General features: G+C 37.0%; 1 protein-coding gene across 3 annotated transcripts in view; it reads left to right on the top strand.

Annotated features, from left to right (window-relative positions):
* Nucleotides 1–17,873, top strand: part of CD47 (CD47 molecule) — a 47,940-nt gene that overhangs the window by 13,973 nt on the left and 16,094 nt on the right. For all 3 annotated transcript variants that reach the window (XM_034957053.4, XM_034957054.4, XM_034957051.4), the window contains exons 3-4: nt 6,471–6,560; nt 16,776–16,883. In XM_034957053.4, coding sequence (XP_034812944.4) covers nt 6,471–6,560; nt 16,776–16,883 — 198 coding nt within the window. The remainder of the gene's footprint in view (nt 1–6,470; nt 6,561–16,775; nt 16,884–17,873) is intronic.

The raw sequence follows: 17,873 nt of genomic DNA, 5'->3' as shown, positions 1-17,873 counted from the left end.
CATTTTGGTTGTTTCCAAGTTTGGGCTGTTACAAATGAAACTGCTCTGAACAATTGTGTACAGGTTCTTGTGTAGACACAGTTTTCATTTCTCTGGGATAAATGCTCAGAAGTATGGTTACTGGGCTGTATGATAAGTATATGCTTAGTTTTTAAAGAAACTGCCAGACTTTTCCAGAGTGGCTATTTCATTTTACATTTCCATCAACAATGTAAGAGTGATCTGGTTTCTCCACATCCTCACCAGTATCTGGTGCCACTATGTTGTAACCATTTTTAACTGAAAAAAACAACAAACAAAAACCAGTTAAAAAGTTATCTGCACAAAAAGGTTAAATGGGGCAGGACTCTTACTATGGAGTATAAGTTTTTTTCTAATAAGAATACTTAACTTGTTATGGACTTTGAGGATTTAGGCATTAGAAACCATTTTTACTATGTTGTGATTTTTGCAAATACAGGCATAAATGAGAAACAGAATTTGCTCAATAGAGAAGTGAATTCTACTTAATAGAATGCAGATAATAGTGACCATTCTTTGTGCCTTTTTAAATTTTTTGGAGGACTAGGACTGAATACATGGAAACACTATAAGATATAGTTTTATATACCCCTGTGCCTATGTATGATATAGTCCATTAGAAGGAGCACTGGACTTGAATGTAGAAAGCTGTTTTCTAGACTTCACTGTTTAATAGCTTAAGAAAAGTTGGATAAAAAACTCAACCTATCTGGCCCTCAAATTCTTCTTAGTACAATAAAGATGGCATCACCATCATGGAAATGTTTGAGATATAAATAATACCTCTCTTACTTAACAAAATTTTACTAAGTGCCTACCATGTGTCAGGCACCATGCTAGGCATCACAGATTGTGTGATGAATAAGACATTATTGTTGATTTCAAGGAAGTGGTTGCAGTACAAATATGAAGAGTGAAGTGACCTAACATTTATTTGCACATGTGCCACATACTTTATGTAAGTCGTGTCCTGTTATCCTCTCAAGAACTCTAGGAGTTAGATGGAGTTCTTACCATTTAACAAATAGGGAAGCGAAAGAGATTCAAGGTATTGTTCAAGGTCAGAGTAATAGCCAAGAATTAAACCTAGATCTCTTTGGCATCAAAACCCAGTATTTTTACCACCATAATATGTGGTTCATGTGAAAACACCTTGTAAATAACTAAATACGGAATGCAAATAATAGTAATCATAAAATTTATCATTAATATTTCTGTTCTATTAGCAATACAAAAACTTGAAAACTTAAAGTTTATTTTTCTCTAAGCTATTAGAGTTTTGTTTAGAAAGGTCAGTTCAAGTTCCGCAGTGTTGCCAATTCCATTATTATCAACAGGACATATGGTCTGTTCATAATGAAGACATGAAGGCATTGCAAGATCTTTGTATTAGTTTTCTAGTGCTGCATAACAACTACAAATATAGCAGCTTAAAACAATACCCATTTTTTAGCTCAAAGTTTTGTAGGTGGCAAGCCTGGTCATGGCATGACTGGGTTCTCTGATCAAAGTCTTAAAAGACTAAAATCAAGGTGTTGCCCAGGGCATACTTTCATTTGGAGTTTGGGGTCTTGTTCTAGGCTCACATAATTGTGACAGAATTCAATTCCTTGTGATTTTAAGACTGGGGTCCCTGTTTCTTTGCTAAGTATCTGCCAAGGAATTGTAGCAGCTCCTAGAGATTGCCCTCATTTCTTGCCCCATGGCCCCTTGCATATTTAAAGCCAGCAAAGGAGAATCTTCCTCTTGTTCAATCCCTCTCACATATTGAGTTTATTTTGCCAGGAAGAACCCAGACCCTTTTAAGAGACCACTTGATTAGGTCAGCTCTCTCTCCCTCAAAAATAATCTCTCTTTCTTAAAGTCAGCTGATTTGGGATCTTAATTACATCAGCAAACTCCCTTTTGCTGGGTGATATAATCATGAAAATGAAATCCAATACATTCACAGTCCCAGTCTCCCACACACAAGGGGAGGGAATTATAAAAGATGCATGGCTAGGGCAGGGGTCTTGGGACCACCTTAGAATTCTGGGTTTGATTAAATAAATAATGGGACTGTAGCCTAGCAAGTCGACACATCAAAAAAGCCATCACAATCCTGAAACATCAAGTAAAAATTTGGTTTGCATTTTAGGATTGTAAATGTTACTGTGGTGTGTGCGTGTGTGTGTGTGTGTGTAACCTGGTATTCCCTATGTTTGTGGGAGTTTGAAGGAGACACTTTGTTGATAGGAATGGTGTCTTCACTTTTTTAGGTTGTCTCATTTTTGCACAGTGATAAGACAAATGAGGTCCTGGGTTTTAATAACACTTAAGCTTGAAAGCAAAAATTAAACACTTATTCATAGACTACACCCTTGTAATATCACTTCTTTGCCTTTCCACTAGCAAGAAGTTCATTTTCGTGGAAGCCATTCTGCCTGTCCAGGAATTGGAGGAAAGTGACAGACACAGTTGTCAGCCATAGCTTGGATAGAATAAGGATGTGAATGTCCTTGGCTTATCTTTATTAATCTTGTGATGGAAAAATATCTGACATTGTTCTTAGTCCATTTTAAGCTTAATTTATGTTCTTAGTGGCATAGAAATTCAGAGCTGAAAGAAGTATCATGTCTCACTCTCCCCTTGAGGAACAAGAGTTAACGTCATCTGACAGTACTACCATAACAAATCAATAGCTTAATAGGCATATAAGTGGCTTTATATAAAATGTTGGGTTTTTTCCCCCAGCATCTCAATTGGTTCTTAAATATCTAATTCCATGATCCTCAAACTTTTCCCACTGTAACAAATTAGAGAGAGGAGGAACACGTTCATCAGTGACTGTAGTTCAAATACAGCAGAAGTGTGCAGCAGTGATTTCAAACTGAGAATCCTGGATGCCCTTCTCCATTGCGTGCCCCCCCACCCACCCACCCCACATACCAGGGAACAATTTAAAATCCTGGCACAATAATGAGAAGGGAGAGTGACAAACTGATAAGTTCCAGTTAAGAATCACTTAGGCCAGGTGTGGCAGCCCACGCCTGTAATACCAGCACTTTGGGAGGCTGAGGCAGGTGGATCACCTGAGGTCAGGAATTTGAGACCAGCCTGGCCAACATGATAAAACCCTGTCTCTACCAAAATTACAAAAATTAGCTGGGCATGGTGGCGCCTGCCTATAATCCCAGCTACTTGGGAGGCTGAGACAGGAGAATTGCTTGAACCTGGGAGGTGGAGGTTGCAGTGAGCTGAGACCACACCACTGGACTCCAGCCTGGGCAACAGAGCGAGACTCCATCTCAAAAAAAAAAAAAAAAAAAAAAAGAATCACTTAGACAGTATTTTTTGTTTTGTAATCTTCCTCTCTTTCTGTCATTGAAATGTTTCATATTTCTTGTTTCACATAGAATCTGGGAGTCATCAAGTAGTCATCTAGTCTATCTCATCATCTAATTTACGAATTATTTCTATCACACCCCAAGTAGCTGGCGATTCAGATTTTTTACTGAAAGCTTGACATGATGAGACATTATTACTTCCCAGAGGATCTTGGTCTGTTATCAGGCAATTTCAGTTCTTCCTGAAATCAAGCTAAAACTTGCTACTATTCTCACTCACTGGGAGGGCTGTAGTATTTCTCTCAAATTTATACCTCTCTGTGATGAAAATCTCTGTTCTTTTAGCCATTGCTCATGGTTTCGGGATCCCCATTCTAGTCATCTTCCTTTGGAGCAATTCCCTGTTAGATCTTCAAATGTGATGAGTAAAACTGAGCTCAGGACTGCATTTGTTGGTCACACCCTTCTCCCTTCCAAATTACTGCTGCTGTAACTTTCTGACAGGTCCTGCTGCCCTGTAATCCATTCTCCATGTGGCTGCCAAAGAAGATTTGAAATAAGTCAGGTTATTTTTCTTCCCTATTTAAAGCCTTCCAGCCACTTGTCATTGCTCTTAGAATAAAATCCAAACTCTCCCAACAAGCTTTTAAGACTCTACATAGTCTTGCCCCAGCAAACTCTTCCCATCTGATCTCGTCACTGAATTCCAGTCACAATGGCCATCCTTTGGTTTCTCAAAGTTGCCGTTCCTTTGGCATCTCTTCCTCCCTGTCTTCACAATGTAGGCTCCTTCCCATCCTAGGCTTAGTTTCGTTCCTCTCCCTAGAGGCCTTTCCTTACTGCCTCAGCTTCTCCCACTCTGCACACTCAGGGTCCTCTGCATTGTTCACTGCTGGCCTTCAAGAGCCTAGAGGAGTTCCTCCCCATGGTGGGCTTTCAATAAGTGTTTGTGGAATAAGTGAAAAATGAGTGGTCACACCAGGATCGAATGCACCTCTTACTTTTGTTAATATATTCAAATTAATATTAATATATTAATATTCTATTAATATATCCTAAAATTTTGTTGTGTATAGGGGCAGGGACCAATGAAAGAACAGTTCATTGTCAGCTCATCTTGACTATGAGATCAGATATTGGCTATATTTTGAAGGTAGAGTCAGCAGGATTTGCTGTTTAACTAGAGTGGGATGTGGGAGAAATCAGGGAGTCAGGTATAACTCCAAGGTTTTCAGCCTCAAGCAACTGAAGAAATGGGGTCACCACGACTGAAATGAGGAAAATAAGAGGGGGAGTTTAGTGGGGGATGGGGTGATGAAAATATCAGGATTCATTGTGGAACATGAATGGTTAAGATAACTGAAGAGCCTGAATTCACTGTTCCTCAGTTTCTACAACTATAAGGAGGGGTTAATAATTTCTCACATCATAATTGTGAGGATTTGAGAAGTTGAGGTACACAATTAAAAACAAAAGCACAGGGGAAGTAAGGAAAAATACATCAATTAAGCATGGCTATTAGACCATACAGCTTTACCAAATCCATTGGGGATTAGATACAAAAATCCAAGCATGATCTCCAAAATTTTTTCCTGGTAGGGTTTTAGGCTATACTGAAGTGACTTTTCTTTGGTATAAGAAGATATTCAGTTATACAGTTGGAAATAAAGGTATTGATTTGGAGTATCCAAAAACATCTCTCAGTAGAGATCCACAACCAAAGAAGCATAAAAAAAAGTCTTCCATTCACTCGCAAAGCTGTCTTATGACCATTGCAACCCTCAACAGCAAACATATGGAGTCTCTACTACATATGGAGCAAAATGCTAGATTCTGAAAAGCTAATATCTGTAAAACAGAGTTTATAATGTTGTTATATTCTGGGGATTGATGTAAGCATTTTACCAGGACTTATTATAGCATTATAAGCTTAGCACAAGAAATATATGGCTATCATTATGGAGTGAAAGGCTGGAAAATTCCTCACCTGCTGACCCGAGAGATAGTGCGTGGTAAAATTTGAAAGAAGTGTTGATTTCAGAGGAATGCTAGTGCTTGCTTAGGGCAGTATTCAGAAGAACTCTTCCAATCACACAGCCCCTTGTACAGGCAAACTCCGGAATACTTTCAGTACATTTACTTGGCTTTATTGTTAGAGCAGAAATTTCACAGCTAAAATTATGGTCTTAGGGGTTTATAAGATGCAATTCAACTTAATTTTTAAAAGTTCTCACAAATCTTATTTGAAGTCTTAATATCTTAATTTCCTTTATATAGGATATGTGGATATATTTTTATGATAAAAGTAACATGTGACCAACTTAATAACAGCTTCGTTAATATCCTAAAGCCACTCATCTTACTTTACATATAAACAGTCCTTCTGAAGCCTAATTATGCATGGATAATTGCAGAGTGAGTTTGGGAAAAGACCAACCGGGCACATCTCTCTCCATTTTAACCACAGTGAGAAGAGAGTACCTAGTGGTGCATCTTCCTCGCTTAGGTTCCCTGAGTCTGTCTTTACAGGAATACTTCATTGTTACTTGAAGGTACATTCTTGGAACTTTACACACCCAGCCACTCAACACATGAATACATACTTATTTTAGTTAACTGAGTACTTAGTGAGTGCTAAGCTTTGTTTTAAGCCCTTTGCATGTAGTTTATTAACTTTGTTAATAGTTACAACAATCCTTCAAGATACAGGTACTGTGTTATACTAGTGTGACAGTTGAGGACACTGAAGAACAAAGAGGTGTTGACACGTGGTCACGGTTCCATAGAGTGTTAAGTTAGAGTTGGGTTCAAACCCTGGCAGTGTGGCCACAGAGCCTTGTTCTCAGCCACTGCACTGCACTACCTCCTCCCGTGAAACGTAAGAAAAATGTGAGAAATGCTTAAGTAAGTATAGTTTTTATTCATAAATAAAATTTACATAAGTACATTATGTGTAATTTGTTTTATGTATATGTGTTTATGTATAAATAAATACATGTAAAAATAAGGCCACAGTTTTAATTTTTTTCCATCTCTATAATAAAGCATGTATTATAGACCATTAGCAGAATTTAAAGTGTTATAGTAAATATTAATTGTGACTTTTGTTTTCTTCTTCCCCAGTTTCATGGTTTTCTCCAAATGAAAATATTCTCATTGTTATTTTCCCAATTTTTGCTATACTCCTGTTCTGGGGACAGTTTGGTATTAAAAGTAAGTATTATTTCTACTTTTCATTTATGTTTCAGTGATGATATAGTTATTTCTATGAGACATTGTCAGTGAAATATTTAAAGTTGTACTAGGAAAAGTGCTATTATGATAAATATGAGTACGTAATTTGAATACTACTAGTCTCCTTGAAGTATATGTTGTCGCCCACATTTTGCCGCAGTTCACTTTTAATTCCTAAGAAGGTTGTTTTCGCTTGGTGTTTTTTTAATCTCTTAAGAATGAATAGTAGGAATATTAGTACCAACACCTTAAACTCATGTCACATTTTAATATTCACAGAACATCTACACACACATTATGTTATTAGGTAAACAGGTGGTGACAGCCTGCATTAGTTTTAAGATAGGACGTTATACTTTGGAGCATTTAGATTCCCCTCTTTTTATTTTCCCAGTTTGATTTTCTCTGTGTACATGTGTTCACCCTTGGAAAAGTCCAGTCGGAACCATGTTTTGTCATCCTCTGCGTGCAGTTCTGCAGCCTCTAAAGAAGCAGCCACCAGAGAGTTATGTTCTTTGATCTTGCTTTCCTATAATAGTAACGTAACCAGACTTCTGAGGGCAGATCTTGATGCTGCATTAGATTTAGCTTCAACAACACAGAATTGTCATTACTAGGCAAATAGGTAATATGCATTATGGTTAATGTTTAATCAACCATATTTTCATATTTTGGTAAAGAAAATTTACAAAATTAATGAAGTTCTGAGGTGACAGTCTAAACTTTTAAGCTTTTTAAATACAAGATTTATTCCTTCTTTCCTTGTAGCATCCTGAAGACCAGTAAACATTTATATAGGCAAGGAATAAATACTGCTTATTTAATTTATTCTGCAACCTTTAAACACACAAAAGCTAGTAAACTATTGCAGTGGATTGCCCTGTTGTATATTTTATGAATTTTACTTTTACTCAGCAGTTTAAGCTGTCTATATCTATGGTGATGTATAAACATGGAAGGGAGATGACTGATTGATTATATGTTTTAAGCGCTTTTCTCAGTGTATGGCATTCTGGAAATGCTTAGTGATTTCAGAAATGTTCTCAACTTTTGTCTGAAAGGAAAAAAGGGGGAAGAAAGGGGTGGCAGCGGCAACTGTCAAGACATTTTATAACTTTTACTTTCAAGATAGTGTCTAGACTTCTTTTGGAAATTTTCTTATAATCTCTTAGTTTTTTATATCAAGAAAAGGACTGGTGTAGCATTAAGACCTATTCTGGCATCAGTGATATTAGGGAAAGCTTTTAACCATATTGGCAGAGCCAGACTTTAAGGGCTAAGTCATATGACTTGGGCAGGGAACAGCCTTTTTTAAAGATCATGAAATTATTTCACATAGTGCGATTTTTTGAGTTTGGCTTGATGGATGTTTGCTGATCCAGATGTTATCATTGGTGACATTATTTTTAGTGAAATGAACCAGGAATCAGTTTGTTCACTGTTGGCTGTATTTTTACAAAATGAGCTTTACAATATTTTTTCTGACTTAAAAAAGTAATACATATCACTTTAGAACACCTCGTACAAAGTAGGGAGTTATTTAAAAAAAAAACAACTCATCTGTAGTCCCCAAACCTAGAAATAAACTATTGGTATATTCTAGTGAATTTCCTGTTTCCCTTTCTGTCTTTTTCTATTCATTTTTGTTATCTTTTTTTTAAAAAAAGGTAACCATAAATGGACTCGTACAGCTTATATGCTTGTACATTCTGATTTTCCCCCGTGTCTTCAGAAATCTTGTTATAGCTGCCTGTGTTCTACTTTTGTGGATGCACTATAATTTACTTAACTCTCATCTTGATGGATTTTAAGGATGTTTCCAATTTTTTTGATACTATGAAAATAACTCTGCTAAAGATATGAAGCCTGGAAATGGCAGAGATATTTTAAGACTCTAGATACATACTGGCAAAATGTTTTCCAGAAACGTTTGTATCAACTACTATTGCAGATGAGAATACCTGTCTTTCACCTCAGTTATAATTCTGATATTATAACGCTAAAATCTCTGCAAATTTGATGGGTGAAAAAGCATCTTATTGTAATTGTAATTTTTGTGTTAGTAAGGTGGAATGTTCTTTTTTATATTTTTTGTACTGGTCATATTTTAAGGAACGTGCTTATAAACCTAAAGAAATATTTTGGTGGGAATTTTTTGTTTTGGCTCATCTTGAAACAGGTAGATGTGTGTGTATGTGCATGGAAGAGGTATGTCTATACATGATTCACCCAGCCTGCGCTCACATTTAAAGGTGTTGATGATAATAGTAGCTAACCATTTGTGGAGCTCTTGCTCTGCATGACAGGTTCTGTGCAAAGTACTGTATATCTGAAATGACATTTATTTCTCCCAGAAACTCTATGGGCATAGACACTGTTGTTATTCCCATTTTGTAGATAAGAAACAGGCACAGATAGATTAGGCAATTTGCCCGCAATCACCCAGCCGTTTCCTGGTAGTACTGGGATTTGAACTAGTACTGTTTACCACTGCACTGTACTGCCTCCCCGTTTTGCATTTATTTTGAGGATTTTATTTCCATGAAGGGTGAACCTATATCTAAGCACATAATACTGAGTAGCTAAAACTTATTAGGAGAGCAGAATGTTGACCTGATTTGTTTACTTATTCTGCAAATACCTAGTGACAGGGTGCCTACCGATTGCTGGACACCAAGCTACATGCCTGAAATGTGGGTGTGATGTGCATATTGCCCTGGTTTTGTAGCACCCACATTTAAGCCAGGGAGACATGATGTATGTGCATCCCGTGCCTTGTCACATCTTTGAGATAGTCATGGATCCAAATCTAACTTTTCTGTTAGTGCCTCTGTTGATGGCCTGAGCATTCCACCAAATAGAAATAGAAAGCACCTCTATTCTCCACCTGCTTAGATGTTTATTTTTTAGAATCCAGTATGGTAAATCTTCTAAAGCATTCATAATAACTCAGACCCATGACTTTTATTTTATAGATTTCTAGTTCTGCTTAACTTTTCCTGATTACCATTTATGGTCTGTACTTGGCTACAGGGGATTTCTCTCAGTGGTTTTTCCAGCTCTGCATGTGAGTCTTTGTGGTCCAAGACAAACCTGGACCTTTACCAGGCTAAACTTTCTGTAAAGACAGCAGGTTGTGCCCTCATTTGCTCACTCTGAGGAGAAAGAGTTTCTTTATACCAGAGCTGTATCTTGAAAGATGTCTCCGGATGCCATTGGTCCTACTGAGGAAGAAGCCCGAGAAGACTCTTAAACTCCCAGAGCCCAGCCAGGACTTGGTGAGCCCTGGACCACGTTTCAAAGATAAAGACCTCTTACAGGGAAATGTTCCTAAATACCTTCACCTTTAGCTTAGCTTTAACTTAGGAACTTTTAAGCAGAATCTCTATGCTTAGCAAACAGCTCAGAGATTGCTAGAATCAAACACCAAGGCTTAACTGATAGTATTGAATTTCAGATGCTTTGTGTTCTGAAAACTACACCAACTCACAGTTTGCCACTCTACTGACAATTAAGTTCCTGGCTGATTTTCAGGATTCTTCTTTCTCACTCTGATATCATTTTAAGTGCTGTCCACCTAGTCCTCCAGTTCCTGCAGGATTAAGGTCCAGCTGTATGTAAAGAACTGGCTAACATTTTGAAATTCTTTGAGATAGGCCTATCTGTTCTTTCTTTGCCTTTGTAACTTTGTTTTATACAGGCAATACTGGCTTCGCACAAAACTGCAAGACCATAAACATGACCATGTAAGCTGAAACTCTGCAAAACAATCTTTATGATGAATGGGAAAAACTATTATTATATTGTTCCATGACCTTTAAAATTTTTTGTTGTTGTTAAAACCTTAAAAACTCTGTTATTATCAATAACAACGGCATTGGGAAATGAAAAATAGTAAAGCTAGTATTTAGTATGTGGTAAATTAAATCATTAGAAACATCGAGAATGAAAGTGTGTTATCAAGAGTAGTTTGAACAACACTTGTGTGTTCTTCTTGTATAACTTTGGATACAGAGCAAGCATCTTCTGTATGGCTTGGTGAATTGTCATACCCCTTTCTAAGTTTGGATCGGTTTCTACCGTTTTATCCTTTGCACTCTCAATGTCATGAAAGAATTCCTTTAATGTTTTTTTGAATGTTTAAAGTTTATTTTATTGCCAGTCACTTCCTCTGGGACATCTTTATTCTTTTTGTTACATCCTCCTCACTTTCCTCATTTATATCAGTAAGTCCACCTTCGCTGAGTTCTTCTGGCTTCATCTCTAGAGTTTCTTGCATTGCAGTAATGTCAACATTCCCACAATCAGCTATTTCTTCTCTTACTCCATTTATGGTCTATTCAAATTTCACTCCTAGCATTTGTCAGTTTTTATTTCTTTACTCTTTCATCTTTCTTGCCTAGTTTTCTCTTTTGATTTATCCATTATAAAATGTCACATGGGTTTATCACTGGGAAACAAGGAGGTAACAAAACTCCATACTTTGCTGTCTGTGCATGACCTAAATATCAGATGTACAGTGACTAGTCACCAACAGTCTTCAAAAGAAGTGACATGGTTGATCACTGATCATGATGGGACATCTGCTATTTACATAGTTATTTCTGAACTGAAGAAATAGCAGTGAAGTTGTACTTTATGCAGTTACTCAGTTAATATATTGTGGTAATTGAAATTTGGACTGTTTATGAGGGATTTATTTGATTAAACCATGGTAACTGGAATTCATATCAGAATAGTGCAAAGTGAGGACTGCAGTACTTGATTCCAAATTTAAAACTGTATTCTAGGCATCTTTAATTTTTTTTTTTCAACTTTCCCCTCCCTGCTCAAAATTACTCCACAGAGATTTTGGTTATGGCTCAGATGTCTTTGAGTAGATGTTCCTGTAGAAATCATTGTTAGAAAATTCAAGGAAAAAAGTTCTTATTACACTACCTTGAGATCCTACCAAGTCCTTGAGTTTTGACTTGAGGACAGCTTAATAATGAAAGTAATTCAGCCATGAAAGCATATTTAAAATAAGTAATGGAACAGGAAATTTCTTCATAGATTAGAAAAATTATTCTGAAAAAGTGAAGACATAGCCTATCTTGGACTAGGAAATTTCCATCCAAGAAAGTAAAATATACAATAAATATTATCACAAAGAATCATTCTGTGACCTGGTTGATGGCCCCTGGTAATAAGACTTTGTTATTAAGTTTACTGTGAATTCTTTTTTTTTTTTTTTTTGAGACGGAGTCTCGCTCTGTTGCCCAGGCTGGAGTGCAGTGGCGTGATCTCGGCTCACTGCAACCTCCGCCTCCCAGGTTCAAGCGATTCTTCTGTCTCAGCCTCCCGAGTAGCTACAGGCTACTGGCGTGCACCACCATGCCTGGGTAATTTTTGTATTTTTAGTAGTGATGGGGTTTCACCATATTGGCCAGGCTGGTCTCGAACTCCTGACCTCGTGATCCGTCTGTCTCGGCCTCCCAAAGTGCTGAGATTACAGGCATTAGCCACCATGCATGGCCCCTTACAGTGAATTCTGTTCAATAATCTTGAACTCCCAGTGCTTTCCCTTGGTCCTGTCCATATAATGATCACATTCTGTTATTAAATAATGTGCTTATGTGCTGATTTTATTGTAGGAGGAGTTGAACAAATCTATAGCTCAGCATTTTACTCTTTTGTAGAAATCCCTTGACCCTTTCCAAATCCAGACATCACAACCTTCTCCATATACTCTAAAATTGTGAAATCCACAAGGCAGGGAAAGTTGATAATGAAAAAAAGGAAGTTTGGTCTGTTGGACATCCTCTTCTTTCATCTTTTATGTTCAAAGTACTTGATGCACAAAGCCTGGGCTCTTTTATCTCTGTCCTATAGACTGATGTCTAGTCAGTATTCATTGTGACAAAATTGTTTCATTAGAGCAAGTTGGATAGTGTATGGAGTTTATTATAAAATGATTTAACTTGTCTTCTGTCAAGTAATTTTATAATTGGTATTAATGTTCATTTTTTTCCAGTACCAGTTTCAGAAGCTTACATTTGTGTATGCATGTGTGTGTTAAATAAACGTATTAGATACTTGAAAAATAGTAATTTAAATTTAAACAATTTAAAAAATGAAATTGTAATTTTATGTGTAAAGGTGTCTGATGTGCTTTATTCTGCACTGAAAACAATATTCATTTACAGCTCAACAGATACCAAAAATATTCTAAAATTACTTTCCTAGAGTTATCAGAAAACAGCACTGTAATAATGAAATCAAACCCATCTTTCTTTATGATTTATTCTAAGTCTGATACGCATCAGCCTGGTAAGCCTTCCTGTCTCTCTGCTTACTTACCAATCACTCCAAATGTCATGTCTTTGGGCAGGCATTAAATTCTTGGGTTTTGGGTTTTGTTGGATGGACTGCAGTCTGTGTGAGCCTATATGGGTGTGTCAAATCCAGTCTTTGGGGTGTCGTGGAAACTTAACATGATAGACTTGATTTTATCCCCAAGTTGACTTGGTAATTTCATTAGATTTCATCAGTCACAACCTGCATTTTATCTTGTATGTGCTGTCTATTGGTCACAAAATCAGAAAACCTTCTTGTCCATTCATAACATTAGCTGTTTTTTCAGGTGGCTAGAGGACATGTCATTGCTTCATCTGCATGAATTTGAAAGATTAAATGCATAAAGGAATTTTCTTAGAGTAGAGTAGGCCTTCACCATCTCTTTAACTGGGAAAGAAGTTTTGGGAGTAACATACTCATCACTCACACCCCCCTCCCCTGAAACACACACGCTCACCCATTAGAATGTAAGGGCCTTGAGGCAGGCCTTGTGTTTGCTTTTCGTGTTCACTGTCAGCATTTAGAATAGTGATAGTCATACAGATGGATAGTGCTCAATCAATTATTGTCAAATAAAGTAATCTACTTGTTCCTTGATTTAGACTAGCAAAAGGGGCTGGTACATTGTAGGTACACAGTAAATATTTGTAGAACAGATGAATGAACCAACCCAACAGATTTCTTAGAAGTAGCCTGCTTTTGGTTACTAATTATTTTATAGAACATATAAAAGAAAATTTTAGAATACCTAATTTGTTCACAAAAATGTTATATTGTCTCCCCTGATACTTGGTATTCCTGTGTCAGGCTGAGCACTAAGGTTATACATTTTTTGTTAAGCATGTAATTACTATTATTTCTCATGTACTTTATTTTATGTATTGATTTCAGTAGTTGTAGCTGAAGGTAATCCTTAAGAGCATGCAGATTTTAAAAATTACATAGATTGCCTTTGCCAAGCCATCTGAAAGTCATACTAGAAAATTTGATAAGAGCCTGCTGTTAACAACACATTGAGTTATTTTTATCTTAATGCTAAGTGGAGAATTACTTGAATTTATTTTTTTTGCTGCATTTAATGTTTTGATACATTCAATAAATAAGGATAAATCCACTTACTGAAGGACAAGAAAAGATCGATAAGAGATCCTTGAGGTTATTGGGTTCTATGGCATCTATTATATCAAATTCCTTGCCCTTTCACTATACTGAGAAATTTGACGACTGGGCTAGCAACAAGATACCTACCCCACATTAGCTGTGGTACCTGCTGAAATGTGACCATGTGAGCAAAGAAAATGAGCCAAAAGAAACTCTTTCTGAAGATTCACTGAAGAAAACCTGGAGATACTCTTTCATTAGTAGACCCCACAGAGACAGGTGGAGTGTCCGTTATCCAGAATGCCTGGGACCAGAAGTGTTTTGGATTTCAGATTTTTTCACACTTGGGATCCTCAACATGTGTATTTGTTGGAAATGGCTACTTAATTTAAGGAAAAGTTTAAGGTGGCCTGGAAAATAAGTAGTAGTTGAACTAATCAACAGGAACCAAAACTACTTTCAATATATAGTGTACTTATACTCAAAGAGAGACAGACCATTTTATGGTGGAACCCTGTCTATGGTAGTATTTTGTGATGTTTTATTTTTGTTGCTATTGTTTGCACTGTTTTCTCCTATAACAGCTCTTCTAAGCCTAAAGAGGATAAATTTTATATGAGATTCAAACTCTTATTTTTGTTAAGAAGGATGTAAGTCACCAGGCATGGTGGCTCACACCTGTAATCCCAGCACTTTGGGAGGCCGTGGCAGGTGGATCATGAGGTAAGGAGCTCGAGATCAGCCTGGCCAACATGGTGAAACCCCGTCTCTACTAAAAAAAAAAAAAAAAAGAATTCAAAAATTAGCCAGGCCTGGTGGCGCATGCCTGTAGTCCCAGCTACTCGGGAGGCTGAGGCAGGAGAATCATTGAACCTGGGAGGCAGAGGTTGCAGTGAGCCGAGATTGTGCCACTGCACTCCAGCCTGGGTAACGGAGTGAGAGACTCTGTCTCCAAAAAAAAAAAAAAAAAAAAGAAAAGAAAAAGAAAAATATAGAAGAACATAAGTCAACCTTTTCCCATGAAATTATACTGTACTCTAAGGCAAATTCTTGTTGCTTGATCTTAGTAGCTTTTTTATGCATTGACTTAAACCTGGAAGAGTTTCTTATGAATGTTTGATTGATTGTGAGGTGCATTTGAAACAGCTTCTACTTTATAACCCTTTGCAGAACTTTCAAGCTCTATTTAGATAACAATATATATGGGATTAAAATGGAAAATGTGACGTATGTCTAGAGAAAGTTCCTTTTTCTGTGTATGTGCCTTTTGTGACTTATACACTCAGTTTCATTCTAGCCAGCATTTGAGCCTAGAAAATAGGGAAGTTATGAAAACTCTGTGCCTTATAAGAAGGCAAGGCTATGACTGAGTATTAGGCACATAAGTCCAGGGCTGGGCGGAAGTAATGAATCAAATAAAAACTTGGGGAACTTGCCATAGGATGTTTTCTGATTAATATGGGTTTCTCTTCTCTGATTAATGTGGATTTCAGTTACTCAACTGCGTAACTGAAATCCACATTAATAAATTGGTTATTTATTGCTTAGGACTTATCTCCCCATAGAGAGACTAAAATTGAGGTTATAAAGTATGGGTAGATAGAAATTCCAGAAATATTTAGGTACCTGTCATATACCTTAAACATAGATTTTTATCACAGTCATTTAGGGGCTTATTTATTGCTTTTACTTTATTTAATGTTTGTCACTGTAGAAGAAAAAAAAACTAAATGCTAAATATAACATTTAAAATATTTTCCCCTTCATGACAGTCACCAATTGATTACTGTCATGGAGACTATCTCTATGTGGATGACACACAGCAGCATTTCAATCACACGCTGTTTCTTTCCGCTACTCAGTTTGCTTTTAGGTTGCCTTAAACAACTTCCTTGGTGAAAAAATCAACTTCAATATTAACCAAAATTTAAAAGATTCATATATAGTAAAAGAACTAATATTCGCAGATTGACCCATTCCATTCTTTCAGAGAAGGTATGAGATACTTGACAGTGGAGCTAGCAGCAGAAACAATAACATGTATGATGAATCCCATTGAGTCTTTGCAGTTTATTTTTATTAAAATATTTTAATTGAACAATTTAAGCTTTTTTTCTTCATCAGGATTTCACAAGGGTGTAATCTGCCCAGTTTTATTCTGTCGTTTTTTTCAAAACAAAATAGATTTCCAGATGGTTTACTAATTTTATATAAGGTAGAACAAAATTCTCTTTTTCTCAATATTGTTAATTAACCCATTATTTCCCATTAGTATTATGTACATCAGTGTTGTGTTGTCAGTTGGAGTGGTTTTGCTCATCGGGGGCATTGACAATGTCTGAAAACAGTTTGATTAACATAACTGGCATCTAGTTACTAGCATCTAGTATGTAGAGGCCAGGGATGCTCCTAAACATTCTATATTATGCAGAGCAGTGTCCCCCCTCCCCCCAAAAACTTATCTAGCTCAATTTATTAGTAATACATCAACCGAGAAAGACCGATGTATAGAACCTCATTTGTTAGTGTAGGAAAACAAGGTGTCACCTATAAATTCACCATCCATATTTATACTGCCGTGACATTATCCATTTGCTTATGAAAGAGATGTGAGGTGACTTGATGATATTAAGGAGTTGTTCCTCAGAAGTTATTACATTATAGTACTTCTGTCAGTTTGTCTCTGTACCTTATAAGTTATTAAAATGGCTTCACTTGTGATTGAGTTCATATAATTCTTTGTTTTTCTTTTTTAAGCACTTAAATATAGATCCGGTGGTATGGATGAGAAAACAATTGCTTTACTTGTTGCTGGACTAATGGTCACTGTCATTGTCATTGTTGGAGCCATTCTTTTCGTCCCAGGTAAGACGTGCAGTTCCTAGGCAGGAACGCAGGAGGTAGATGAGTGCATTCCAAGGTGAGGAGGGCTGCATTAGTTTCCTAGGGCTGTTGGAACAGATGACCACAAACTGGGTGGCTTAAACAATAGCAATTCCCTTTCCATGCTGGAGGCCAAAAGTCTGAAATCAGGATGTCCTCAGGGCCACACTCCCTCTCAAGGCTGTATGGAAGAATCCATTTCTTGGCTCTTCTAGCTTCTGGAATTTGCTGAAGAATGACAGTGTTTATCATTCCTTAGTTTGCCACAGCAAACTCCACCCTCTGCCTCTCTGGTCACATTGCCTCCTCCTTCCTCTATGTCTTTGCCTCTGTGTTTTTGTTAAATCTCCCTCAGCCTCTCTCTTATGAGCACATTTGTCATTGGAATTAGAGCCCACTCATATAATCCAGGGTAAGCTCCTCCTTTCAGATCCTTAACTTCATCATATCTTTTGCCATATAATGCAGTATTCACTCTTTTGCTGTATTAGGTAATATTCACAGGTTTTAGGGATTAGGAGGTAGAAATAATTTTAGGGCTATCATTCAACTCACTACAGAGGCAAACTTCATTGGCCAAGACATGAAAGTAGAATGAATGTGGGAACCAAGTCTGTGGAAATTGGCAGTTGCATTTGGAGGATGGGAATGTGAGTGGGAAATGAGGATATGTAGCACATGTAAAGAAAAGCAAAGGAAGGCTGGGACTCAACCTAATAACTATAGCACACCATCGTTTCTGGAGAAGAATGCAGTGCAGGTGTAATATTTAGGAACGTGGGCTTGGCAGCTCTATTGGTATCTGAAGTTAGTGAAGACAGCAGGAAGAAGGAGGTGAATTCAGAAGACAACTTGAAAGAACAATTGATTTGACTTTGGGACATACTGAATACAGCAGATGAAGGGAACAGTAAAAGATGAATACACAGTTTCTCACTGGAATTCTGTAAACTAGTTAAGAAGGAGGCAGAG

The sequence above is a fragment of the Pan paniscus genome, chromosome 2, assembly GCF_029289425.2.
Source record: "Pan paniscus chromosome 2, NHGRI_mPanPan1-v2.0_pri, whole genome shotgun sequence".
Taxonomy (NCBI): Eukaryota; Metazoa; Chordata; class Mammalia; order Primates; family Hominidae; genus Pan; species Pan paniscus.
Note: the sequence above shows the minus strand (reverse complement) of the source record. Positions and strands in the feature narration are given on the sequence as shown.